The following is a 13,432-nucleotide window of genomic DNA, read 5'->3' on the forward strand; positions in this document are numbered from 1 at the left end:
ATCGCACTGAGGAGTTCACCCAAGCAGCGGGTACGATATACAAAAAAAAAAAAAAAAAAAGGAATCGCACAATGAGCGGACCCTTTCCGGCCAACATCTCCTTTCACATTTCTTGTTTAGCTTCTGCTTTCCCAATGTTTGTCCTCCTCTGCACCCTGAACTTAGCCAGGAGCAGAGCAGGCCCATTTGTACGCCCAGTGGGTTGCCAAGGCTCTGGCGATGACAGCTGTGGACCTGGTCTGCTGCCTGCATCTGCTGCTGCAAGTGAAAGAAGACTTCCACCTTTCCAACGCCAGCCAGAGGAAAGGAGGTGAAGGCGGCGTGAGGTTTCACTCACAGATCACAAAGGTGTTCAGGGGCATCAAGCGCTGACCCGCTAGCCCTCAACTGTTTTTTTTCCACGTTCTCCTCTTACTTTGGTTCTGAGTGAATTTGTTCTTGGTCGTGTGTGTTGAACCTGCAAATACAACCATGTTACAAGTATACATAAAGAGGAAAGCATTTTTAGAAACGTTACTTAAAAAAATCGTCTTCAAAAAAGTCATTGTTATTCTCTGCGTGGGTTTCTTCCGCATCTCTGGGTTCCTCCCGCAGTCTAAAATATTTAGGAGGTTCATTGGAGATGCTACATTGAGAATGAGAGCGTAAACGGTTGTATATCTACATAGCATGTGAGTGATGGGGTGAATGTCTCAATGATATGTGAATATTGATGCGACCTTGACAGCAGGATGAGTGTAGATAATGACGGAAAGAATGAATGAATGGATGGAATTTTAACTTGTCGATCGCTTTTTCTTCCAGCAAAAAGTGATGACAAAATAGCTACATTAATGAGAAACTATAAAAACCGGTATCACCAAGGTAACAAACCTGCAAGGTAAATGAGTGGGAAAGGAAGAACTGTATTGGTAAAAATACTCATTTTAAACATTTTAAATTACAGATGATAATAATCATGATAGTCTGACATTAGATTTCTATTTTTTTGGGCCACTCAGAGATGTTTTATAATATAATAGAGATTAAAATAAACTGTAGTAGAAAATGGTCAGAGCTGGTGGATTTGGGAAGGGTGGGTGGGGAACAGTGGCAGCAAAGACTCATTCCCCCGAGGTTCTGTGCTCAGCTCTGCTGATGGAGGCTTACAAGGTTGGAATGGCGGTGGAGAAGGTCACTGAGGTGGGGGGGACGAGGAGGTGAGCGACCAGCCAGATTGTAGTTTTTGAGATTGCGGAAGGAAAGGCTAGAGAGGATGCTGTGATCGCGGTCAAGTCTGGAGGCGATGATGGAGCAGATGAATATCTGTGCGGTGGAGCGGGGCAGGGAGGTGCAAGGAATGAAGACCTGGTGGTGTTACTGGTGATAAGATGATGGTCAAAATAGTTTTGTTAATAAAAATCGCATTTAAAGTGGAAATTGCCCTTATTTCCTGCGTGTCCTGCCTCGGAAGACAGGAAAAACTATTCACATTTACATCCCGGCTGAAAACTAAGAAGAAAATGAAACAATCGTCAGCGAAACGCTCCCGCTGGACATTCAAAATGTATTGTTGTTTTGTGACCAAGCTTTGCTCAAATAACTGTTCACGTTGACAAAAAAAAAAAACCATTTATTCAATATGTCACATGTGCCAGTCAGATTCATTCTTTTCTGGCCACATTTACTTCTCGACCACAAGACACTGCTCTGAGTAATTTCTTTTAAAGCTGAAAAATGTGATAAATCCAAGTCCTGAAGGTCGCAGTGAGCCTTGAAGCTTGTTGCTTCCGTTGAATTAAAAAAAAGATGAAATAAGGTCATTTTAATAAGTTGTACAATAACCAGTGGTTGGGATTACAAAACATAGTTTCACATTTGCAATAGCAATTGCCAAAATTGCCCGTTTATCAACTCGTAAACCCACAAGAATGCACTGCAATAGCTTGACGGCAAAGTAATTGCATTGGTACAGAGGTCACGAGAAAATATAACAAATACAGAGTCGTACTAACGTGCTGCAAAGATGGTTGTCAAGTCCCCCAGTTGGCCATTCAGATGCAGGCGGGAGGTGAAGTGGCTGCAGATGGCAGAGTCAAAGAGGCTTTTATTTTGAAAAAAATGCGATTATGTAGCTGAATTCAACTACAGGGTTATAGTTTGTGGTTCTTGTCCAGTCACGATGCGGGTGGAAGGTGGCGGCCCGAGCACCGCTCCCACCGCGTCATTTAAATCACAACATGACACCACATACATTTGACTGAGCAAAGAAAACCAGAGCAAGTCAAGAGTTTTAAGTGGCTTGGTCGAGAAGGCAGTAGTTCCCCGCGTGGCGTGGACCCGCGAATGTTTTTCCTCTGAATCTGGTAAAAAAAAAAAAAACCATTAAGTGCTATATCCTTTTTCTGCTCCCTGAATACGAGTCAGGTTTAGCGCAGCGCCGCGGAGGTTGGCTCTCACAGGCGTTACGAATAGATGGACCAGTAGATGATGTTGAAGAGGATATATGCTCCAGGAAAGACGACCCGAGAATACTTGTCTATGGCGTGGGTGTCAATCCAAATGTTCACGTAGCCTCTGGACGGCTTCACCTGGCCCGTGATCTGCGGATCATTCAGCGCCACCTGAGCCAACATTCGGTCTTGGCGGCCGCCATTCTCCGGTATCCCATAATTCCCTGTTGTGTTGGCATCCATAGACCCGTAGCCGGTGATCTGGGGGTCGATCATCATCTCCTCCGGGTTGCCAATGCCGCAGGTACATGGCAGCTGCACGGTGAAAGAGAACACGCTGGAGTGTCTGGAAGTTCACGCCACCGAGAACGTCCAACATCCAAACCGATGAGTTTGTTTGTTTCTTTACACTCAAGGGCCTTTAAATAACTTTGGCTTATAGATACGTGTTTCTGCTGGAGAAGTTCCTCAGGGGTGCGAGGGGGAAATTTGGCTCCATATGCCGCAGCATTTGGCGGAGGAAGTATACAAATAGCAAACGTTCCCAGAAATAATTCTCCGCTGCCCCAGGACAAGCTTAAAGTGACACAAAATAGGACGATCTTTCGCACGCATTAATTTACTCACGGTGCTACTTGTCGGATATAATCTCGTATGTGAACATGTCGATTTACCCATGGCTATTAATTTACCTGTTACATTAATGCAACAAAATGAATTTAATGACAGTTAATCAGCTCTTACCCTCTCCCTCAGCTTCCTCTCTTTCCTCTCCTGCACCGTGGAGAGGTAGTTGACCGCTGCGTACTCTATCACCGACAGGAAGACAAAGACAAAACTGACCCAGAGGTAGATGTCCACAGCCTTGATGTAGGACACCCGGGGCATGGAGGCATTGACCCCTGTGATGATGGTGGACATGGTCAGCACCGTGGTGATGCCTACGGGGGGGTGGGACACACACACACACACACACACACACACACACACACACACACACACACACACACACACACACACAAAACCTCTTTATGGCTCACATCATGATTTGATTTCACGCTACCTCCTAGCAATGGTTGGAGGCAGATTCGCAAAAATCACGAAACAGCTAAAGAGCAAACAATGAAAGACAAATAAGAATAAGAAATAATTTCTTTGTTATTGCCACTGCTGCCTAAAGTTGGTTCTTCATGCACAGAATTATCTGTTTGAAAGTTTGTTTCAAGTAGACAATACGTCAGTATATAGTAATTCATATCTATTGCACATATATGTGGGATATAATAACTAATACCATATTGTACATTTAATAACATGTTCCGAATGCAAGACTACATCATTTCAGTTACAGTTATCTAATTTCTTGCCAGTTTCTTTTTTTTATTCATATCATCCAGTGCTATGCTAGGGTTAAAAGAATTTTATTTTTCTGATATCAATGTTGCTAAAACTGGAAAATGATGTCTCAATAGTTTCATTTTGTGAGCTGTGCCGTCGTCATTGAGCAGAAAAGTAGATATCAGCGACTCTCTGCTCTGGATGACTTTTATAATCTACATAATCAAGTATCCAGACACGTTGACGGAAGCCACAAGAGACCTCTGAACTAGCCTGAACCTCATAGTTCATCCCGTAAATTCGCCCCGAGAATCATCATTCGGCAGATGGGGCGCCCGACCCTACCTAGGGGGACCCTGGCGGGGACGGCGCGGCGGTCGATCCAGAAAGAGACCCAGGACAACATGACCATCAGAGTGGCGGGGAAGTATGTCTGCAGCAGGAAAAAGAAGATGTGGCGCCGCAGGGTGAAGTGGATGTACAATCGATTGTACCAGCCTGGAAAGAAGAGGCATCAAACACAGTCATGTGCGAGCTGTTGATACAAAGTGCAAACACTTGAAGAAGAGCTTTGCAGCCATTCTGGCGAAGAGAGATAGTAGCCAAAATCCTTTGATGCATTAGCTTGTTGGAAAGTGACACAGGGATATGGAAAACAGCCGTGGGGCCCTTGTGGAGCTGTGCAAGTGTTTGGCAAGAGTCGATGCATTTTGTTTCAGCGGGCAAATTAAACTCGTATTCTTCTCCGTGCGACTCTTAAAGGAGTTTTATGTGAGAGGAAAAGATTGGAAACCGGCAATCTTCAATCCCTCAAATCGGGAGAGGCTCTTCATTTGCCACAAGATTCACTTATCTCGAGACGCAAACTCGTGGGATTTGCATAATCGCCCGACGTGACCGTTTTCCATCGCAGATGTCTGAGGTGAGGATTACCTGTGCTGCTGTAGAACGCCAGCTTCGTCGTCGTGTGAAATTTCTGGATGAGGAACTGGGAGAGGGAGATCCTGTCGTCGGTGTTCAGAGACTCGTTGCCTTTCTTCCAGTACAGCATGAGGTCGTCGTCGGTGTAGGCGTCTGCGGAGAAACGTGCCACAAAGCGGATCAGGACAGATTGTGCACTTGACATGCTAAGTATGTTTTTTCATTTCATTCATCCACTCACAGCTCTCGATCTCCAGCGAGCAGGTCTGGGTGTCCAGAGGGAAGCGGCTGAGGTCCATGTTGCACATGGCAGTGACCGTGACCCTGAGGGTCAAAAGGGCAGAGAAATCCTTGAATGGAATTAGCATTTTGTAGAAAAGCTGCCCTTTTTTCGATTTGACAAGTTGAGGACTCGGGTTCCACTCAGTTTTGCCCTCAGACTTCATGAGGAGCTCAAACTATTGATATATTTCATGGATTGATCAATAGTGTTGACATCTACTGTTATTTGACAGCTGATATGAAAATGTCAAAATGCAAAAATGCTCCTCTGCCCTGAGTGCATCTGCAGCGGGCATCAGTTTGACACACATGTTGTTTACACATTTCTATTTCTGGCTTTAAATATACATCCAGTGTTACAAACCATTGAGCATGACCAGTAACAATAAATAATAATAAACAGCTCTGGAAACTCCAGGTTCTACTGGACACCATCCTCCCTACCCACTTTTTTACCAGCAGCATTATAAGGGTTGTATTGAACTTTTGGGAAAAAATGTCTCTCTAACCACAGCGTGGAAGCAACAGTTGCTTTATAGAAGTTACTGATTACACAGAAAGTCTGACCTGAGACTGTAGAGGACGTTGCCGTCAGGATAAACCCTCAGCATGACGTTGTCGGTGGTGGTGTCGTGGATGAAGGAGCGCTTGGAGTGGACGAAGAACATGTCGGGGACCCAGATCTTCTTCACCAGCCTGCTGTCAAAGGTCATGCTCTGGTTGTTGGTGCTGGGGAACGACAGCCGCTCGTCCTTCCAGTAGTGGCGCAGGTAGAGCGTCATGGTAAAGTCCTATCCGATGAAAGAAAACCAACAAACTTATATCACATTTAAACTTCGACTTGGCAAGTTGGTTATGATGCACGCACCATGTCCACTTCCGATATGGTGTCCAAACTTTCCACCTGGACATCTACGCCTACCGGAATGGGAGGACCTGGAATGAAACGGACGCGTAACATCAAATCTGCAAGTGCAGACACGGATATCTGTGACGGCAGCCACCAAGCAAACTCATGGCTAACACGAATTGAAAATTGTCCACATGAAAAAAATGACAGGAACACACACAGGTAAACACAAATAAATCGATTCTACCGCTTTCTCAGTGTTGTGATGTACAGCCCGTGACTCGCTATAACAAACCACCCCTGGGATACATTTAGAACAACTTGTGCCGCAGCCGCGTCGGTCTGGCTAGAATTCTACTTTTGACCTATTTCAGCCGCCGCTACTCCACATCATCATCCTCCAGCGCTACACAAATACAATTAGGTCACAATAATGGATCAAAGTTGCTGCTGAGCTGGATGTAATCCAGCTCTCATTTCCTCTTTCAGCTGAGGTGCACTTGATGTTTAAAAATCAGCCTGGGGAGGGGATTCAGGGATGGGGGGTGGGGAGGGAGTCACTTGCTGTGTTTTTTTAGTGGCAGATTATCGTGGTCTGATAAAAACAATACACTTTTCCTTTCATCAGGGGAGCCTCAACGGCAGGTTTTGTGTGAAGCTAAGCTGTCAGGTTTGTAATTATTTACACAAATATATACATGCATATATATATATATATATATATATATATATGTGTGTGTGTGTGTATATTCATATGATTACGTCGAATCGTCCAGTGAAAACAAAAGCCTATGTGCATTATCTTTAGTCTAAAACGCTGCCGTCAAATCCCTGCAGTAAAGAGTGACACTATGGGTTCCAAGAGCTCAGTCCAATGTGTGGTTTCACCCAGAACTGATAAGACCCCTCCTCCATATGAAACGTTCTCTGACCTCCAAATGCAGGCCTCATGGTGAAGTCGTGGTCATCTATCCTCAGGAGCTGCTCAGACTTGGTCATGGGAGATTTGGTCATGTCTGGGCTTCGCTTGTAGATCGGGCTGCGAGCCCAAAAAAACAGGTGGGGGTTACGACCAGTCACACCAGCAAGACATGAATAATGTCAAATTCACAGATTTCCAACTCACCTCCCGGTTTTGTGACCCGCGCTACCATCGCTTCTAGCTTCTCTTCGCAACCTGCCGGTCAACACAGGGACTAGGTTTTACAAACCACAATCTTCTGTGTAACATATATTTGAAAATGCAACACCTCCATGTGATATCCAAGGGTTTGTATTTCTCCTGCAGAAGTATTATTTAGCGTATGTTTATCAGAGAAGACACAATTACTAAAGCAGGTTTTAAACCACGTACTTTGGGATTTGTTGCTTAATTACATGCAACAATCTCTTCAGGCTTTCATCAAGATAAAAAAAGTCACTATGGGATTCTAGTGTTTTTTAATAATCTGCCATTCACTGACATATTGTTTCCGGCTGTAAACTACAACCAAAAGAAAACTCTAAACACATCTGTTTCTGTCACATCTGACACATCTGATCCTTCTTCATCGGTTCATCACCCCCTACGAGCGGCGTGGTGCACGGGGTAGAATGATCGTCCTTGGAACCAAACATTCCCATTTCGATTTCCGCCTCTTCCTTGCATCGAAATGTCGTTGAGCAAGATACTGAACCCCTAACTGCTCCCCTGGCGCTGCTTGATGGCATGCCAACTGCTCATGATTCATACATGATGGGTTAAATGGAGAGAACGATTTTCCCGCAAGGGATTATTAAAGCATAATTTAAAAAAAAAAAAAAAATGCAAACAGACACACGACTCGCTCCATCTGCTACAGCTTCAACTAGTTCATCAGAATGAATCTACTTCCTATATTCTTAAAGTTCTGAGCCATATATTTTACTATTTCATTAAGTGTTCATCCTGCACTCTGGACAATTTCTCCATTGAACCTCCTGCATGTTTTTGGACTGTGGGAGGAATCCACAGACACCAGGAGATCACGGTCACTTCACAGAGAAAGGCCTCCTGTGAGAATTCAACCAAGGAAACTTCTTGCTGTGAGGCAGAGGAGCTCATTTCTATTTCATTCAGGCAGGTCGACAAAAATCGATGACTCTAAAACTCGACTGTCAGAGTGGTGGATTTAATTATAACATAAAAAAAGAGCACACTTTTGAGTGACATACAGTTTATAGAAAGGAAGGTCTTTCCTGGTGTCAAGATGGCTTCCCGTGTGTGTGTGTTCATCTTTTAGAGAGCGCTTTAAGACCCCAAGTAGAGTGAGAGAGAGAGAGAGAGAGAGAGAGAGAAGCTACAAGATGAATTCCAAAAACCTTAAACTGGATTAATAGGGAAGAGCATGCTGTGATAGAAAGAGCCAAATCCCTGTGACAACCATAGACATGCCTTGAGAAAACACCACTGAGGAAGAAAGAAAAAATGAAACAAAAACACGAGATGAAATAGCTGGGTGCTGCGTTGTGACGGGCGATGGGCGCTATCCATCTGCGTCCATCTAGCAGCTGGTTCCTAATCCTCTTGGCAGAAATGCCTCTCCAATCCCCTCTCTGCCCGGTCGCCTGCACTGCACAGACTGCACTCAACTCTGCACGGCCGCTGCAGCTTCTTTCTCCCGGTTGCAGCCCGAGCATACGTGCGCCGCTGCAGGACGTGGATCAGGGGTCACGTTCGCTCAGAGGTCGTTCCGAAGCCGCTCATGCCCACACGTGCAACACTTTGGTACCGTTTGCGAGTTATTTTATGACTTAGCAAGAGAAAAAAAAAAGGCTTCTTCAAGCATGTGTTCTTGTGTGGAAGTCCGTGGTTCCACCCAAATCCTCTTCTCTGCTTATCCCTGAGGCAGAGAATTGGGAAAAATTCAAAGTGGTGAAAACTCCCACGGCCCACACCAGCAGCATCTATCTGCTTCCCCGATTTCACCCTCGGAACGGAGGAGCGGGGAAATTGTACATCTGCATATATAAGATTTTTCCCCTTGAAGTGGGGGAATGAGAGATTCAAATTAGATTCATGGTCTCATGGCGCAGGTCAGCAGATGGGAGATGATGTGACAGGAATACCGACCAGTTTGAAGGGGTTGGGGAAAAAAAGTGCCGCGCAGAATTGACAACATGACAACGGGCACGAGATTACAGCGCGGCTTTGGAGTGCTTCCTCTCTTGTGCAGATTTTCCGCGGACGATTACGATTGTGCTCCTCTTACACTTAATGATCGTCTTAATCACCTTAAGGCCGAGATGATCGCTCTGGATGACTGTAATTTCATGGCAGATTGTTTTGGTTTAAAAGGCGGCACACAGCTTTGACGCCTGTGTCCTCCAGTAAAAATAATAAAAATGACATTCAGAACTGCCACTTGTTATGCTTAACATCCTGGTTGTTGCTTCTGATCTGTAAATAACAGCAAGTAAGTCATAGAAGGTGATACCACATCGAGATAAGTAGGGGGGGAGATAATGCTGCAACCGGGTCTGTCGATGTATCATTCAGCGCTGATGAAACAGCAAGGCGTCTGTGCAAAATCTTATCGTATTCGCCCGAAATTAATCGGTTTTCTCACACGGCTGTGTGCCGAGTACGTGCTCCAAAGACATGTGCACTTTATGTCACAAAAAAAAAAAAAAACAACCCGATACTCGCTGTGTGATTTCCACTGGTGTGTATTTTACGGTCATCTTTGGACATGTCAGAGCAACTGAGTCAATTAATTGATAAGAGTCAGTGTCATTAACATAATCTATTACCGTAGTAGATAGGAGCGCACAGGATTCTATTTCTGCACAATGACGGAGCTTCTTATCACAGTTTGCTAATGTACTGTTTTTGCAAAAGTGCATTTACGCGGCTGGAGCCGAAAGCGTGAACACGCAGAGTCAAAGCCGCAGCCAAGTCTGGACGCCCAGCTTACACACACATGAGCAGAAGGACTCGCTGATACAGGTGGAGGCTCGTCTTCTTAGGTAGTACAACATACCTCGGTTTATCCCAAAGTCAAGTTTGTCTATTTGGCCAAACTTCATCCATCCTATGTCAATAACCTGCTGCTGTGCAAATATTATAACAGCTGCAAGTGACGGTGCTATTAACGCCTCACCACCACCCTGCCTATATAACTAGCCAAAATTAGCATCTTACCACTTCTGCTTTGCAAACTGTTAATATTTGGAACATTAACAAAGCATTATGCATGTCCATGACAGCTGTGTGTGTGTGTGTGTGCGTTTATTTATCAAATATATATATATAAATACATATACATATTTATTTTATTTTATTTCATTTTCTCTTTTTTTATACATAAATTTACAGCAGTTTTTTTTCTACATCTAAGGTGATGGTCAGATTGGCCAGCATGCAGGCTCAAATCTCCTGCTCATAATACAATATTAAGAGGAAAATAATGAATTAAAACAGTTTCTGTGGGGAACCAATACAAGTGTGTGAGGCAGGAGTAAACCATTCGCCCATCACGATGCACATGGGGCTGAACAACTTCCACAGATAGAATTCTGCAGTGAATAAGATTTGATAATAATAAGACTCATCTGAGCGTCGAAGCAGAATTAGCCGTCGCCCTGACACCCTGTATGCTAGATGACTTAGATGCAGCAAGACTCAGTCAAATCCGCAAAAACTGCTGCCCGTGTTCACTTTTTAGTCAAATAAATACAGGTAGAAAGGAATTATGTGGTGAAAACCAAAACTCGCACCTATTCACACAGACAGCCCAGATTTATAAGCATTCAGCATTCCCTACTCTTATCGCTGCTGATCAAACAACTGATCAGAAATGAAAAGAGCTGTTTCTTGCAGCCCCAGCTTGCACAGATTGAAACCCTTGAATATCAAATTCAGAAGCGTTTGTTGCCCTTTAAGCCCCCAAACACAGATCGACCAAATCATCATTTAATGAGATCTTAATCAAACTTAAAACAAACTTAATCAAATCTCAAATTCCCCCGTCATTCGGCCAAGTTGCTTCACATATTGCTCCCTGAGCCAGAGATACGTTTGACCTTTTAATTCCCCCTCTGTCTTCCATCCTAATGCCGATGACGATTCAATCAATCAAGAAAGGAAAAAAAAAGAAGGAGAAGAAACAGTGATGTTTTAATGAATTCCAGATCTGGTTCAGTCTGGACTCAAACATTTAATCTAATGCCGTATTAACAAGGCAGCAATTAGCCTAAATAATCAAATGGATGGGACTTTGACTCCTGAGCGCTGCCAGCAGGAGAAACACTCATTAACTGGCCTGCAGCGGTCGTGGGGCAAAAGAACACAGAATTCGCCAGTAGTACATAAATAGATGTGGGGGATTTAGGTCTCCCTCTCTCTGCTCTCCACTCTGCTGTCTGAGTAAGTCTATTTTCCAAGGGGAGGGGAGCGGAGGGAGGGAGGTCGACAGGTGACACAAGGAACACTGGATAACATCATGTAAACTGGCAGAAATCCCCACCTGCCCCCTTGAGAGCCATGTAAAACTTGCAAGACAAAGACGCGTAACAACCCCACTCCGGCTGGTGATACATTTAGTCGTCAGTCCAAAGGAATGAAGATAGAATTCTACCTGCTTTGCTTGTAGGGCTCCAGTTTGTGACCCCGTGATTGAGGAATCCTCCCGGCCGCACCTGCGAGGCAGACACAGAAGACCACGAGAACACCATCCACCTGCATGGTTTACTCTCCCCAAAGGACGGTCCTCTGCCAGCCAGTCAGAAACTACCCCCCTCACGGGCTCGGAGCGCACCGTCCTCCCCGGACATTCCTCTCTCCTGCATGGGAGCCGACAAACGTGAGGAAAAACAGCAGCGGTCGCTACACTGGTTCTACTCAATGGCCCGAGTGGAAAACATCCTACGGTGCTTAATCTCCGCAGTGGGAAAAGCAATTTTGACTAAACCCATAAATCCTTGAGCGTCAGATGGTACAGATTTGATCCCTCCAGCGGCGGACGTGCCTGCCTCTCTGTGCTCAGCTGTGCTCAGATCTCCTGCGCTGCACTCTGATGTGCTCTACTCCACTTTGCGCCGCCCAGAAACACCAACTCCTACAGTGATGCAGCATGCTCATTTGTAAGGTCAACAGTTTAGAGACACAGACTCGCTGTGGCTGAGGGAGGGAGAGGGGAAGGAGGGCGGCTTCATCGGAAGAATTTGCGTCCGTGGCCAGTTTAGCCAAATATGGAATCCCTCTCCTGAAACTGCACGTGAGATTTTTAACGCTGGCATGAACGCATTGTCTGTTGCTCAGGTAATTGTTATGAGCATGTTGGCAGCCAGTGGTGACCGATGTTAAAAAAAGGGGATCTTTCCTCTTGCTAAGAACAAAAATTTGTCAAAAAAAGGGTTTCAGCGGGTGAAACGTCTGATCACCTATAAGCCTCCTTGAAGAACATGCAGGAATGGCCAAGGATACTTGTTGATTTGGTGGAACGCTAGAGACTCCAACTGTGTTTTTGCCATCAAGACATGCCTTTACCAGCATAAACCAAACAAAATAGTCTCTGCTTTGACGTCAACCCCTCACCCCACCTTTTTTAACAGACTGACAGTTGGATTATAAGATCATGAATTTGGGTTAGCTCCATGGACGTCAATCTGCAAATTGGTGTAAGTAATGTCAGGCATTGTTTTTGTTTCAGGTGGCTGTGGACATTCTTAGATTTAGGAAGCACCACAGGGGAGCTCCAGACAGATGTCCTTGCGTCATGCTAATAAGTTTAGAGACATCTTTTTCTGTCTATTCGCAATACCATTGGATTCAAGAAGTCTTGAATTTGTGGCCTACATGAAAATCTAATGCACATACCTTATCCCCAACACCATGCAAAGTGAAAGCATTGCTAATGCGCAGTAAAGCAGGACTGCTGGTTCACCACTTTTTCTACAAGACACATATTTGTTAGAGCCGTGCCGCAGAAGGTGAAAACTCACGCCCAGTTATGACAAATCACGACAAATAAATCAGATGGTGGAAGGCAGAAACATGGATGAAGCAACATTACTGAACGTCACATTACACAATACACAACACACACACATATATATATATATATATATATATATATTTTTTTTTTTTTTTTTTTTTTTAAATGGATCGCAAATGGATCCAGTCTATGAGCTGAAAACCTGCACATCTTAATGTTTGACCCCACTACAGTCGTAAAGTAACCATATTTAGTACTTAGTCACTGACACTGGCGACTATGATGAAGACAAATCTTGGCAGTGATGCACACATGGAGGTGGATCACTGTTTGATATATATATATATATATATATATATATATATATATATATATATACATACAGTAACAGTGATGTACAGAAGCATCAGGAAAAGACTGGGTTGTGGAAAGACAGTCATACGGTAATGCAGGAAATACATGCAAATGCAAAGCCTCATTGTATGTGCACAAAGTAATTTCATCATATATAATTGGGAGCTTTATCCTAAAGACATCAGTTAAAGAGCCAAGACTCCTTTAGATGAGTGAAACTGCGGTGCAACAATAGATTATGGGATGTCAATGGCTGACTATGATGAGCAAATGTCGAAAAAAAAAATGTCCTTCAAAAT

General features: G+C 44.3%; 1 protein-coding gene across 2 annotated transcripts; it reads right to left on the minus strand.

The window, feature by feature from the left end:
- Positions 1–1,591: 1,591 nt before the first annotated feature.
- Positions 1,592–11,821, minus strand: LOC147237780 (gamma-aminobutyric acid receptor subunit rho-1-like). Of its 2 annotated transcripts, none has more exons than XM_086154023.1 (10): positions 11,421–11,821; positions 6,950–7,000; positions 6,756–6,862; positions 5,842–5,909; positions 5,541–5,764; positions 4,933–5,015; positions 4,704–4,844; positions 4,116–4,203; positions 3,177–3,373; positions 1,592–2,747 (listed from the first exon to the last, which is right to left on the minus strand). In XM_086154023.1, the coding sequence occupies exons 1-10, from the start codon at positions 11,525–11,527 to the stop codon at positions 2,590–2,592; spliced, it is 1,224 nt and encodes a 407-aa protein (XP_086010149.1). In that variant the 5' UTR covers positions 11,528–11,821; the 3' UTR covers positions 1,592–2,589. The 2 variants fall into 2 exon arrangements, with proteins under 2 accessions (XP_086010149.1, XP_086010141.1); XM_086154015.1 differs by having other exon boundaries at positions 4,116–4,268.
- Positions 11,822–13,432: the final 1,611 nt, after the last annotated feature.

This window comes from Fistularia commersonii, chromosome 1 (assembly GCF_037954325.1).
Source record: "Fistularia commersonii isolate RoL2024-O1a breed Wild chromosome 1, RoL_Fcom_v1.0, whole genome shotgun sequence".
Classification (NCBI taxonomy): domain Eukaryota; kingdom Metazoa; phylum Chordata; class Actinopteri; order Syngnathiformes; family Fistulariidae; genus Fistularia; species Fistularia commersonii.

Coding starts and splice junctions, on each gene's coding strand:
- LOC147237780 (XM_086154015.1), bottom strand. CDS start 11,527: ATGCAGGTGGATGGTGTTCTCGTGGTCTTCTGTGTCTGCCTCGCAGGT. Junction 5,910..6,755: donor CATGAGGCCTGCATTTGGAG/GTCAGAGAACGT, acceptor GTTTCATTCCAG/GTCCTCCCATTCCGGTAGGC. Junction 2,748..3,176: donor AGAGGAAGCTGAGGGAGAGG/GTAAGAGCTGAT, acceptor TTCACCGTGCAG/CTGCCATGTACCTGCGGCAT.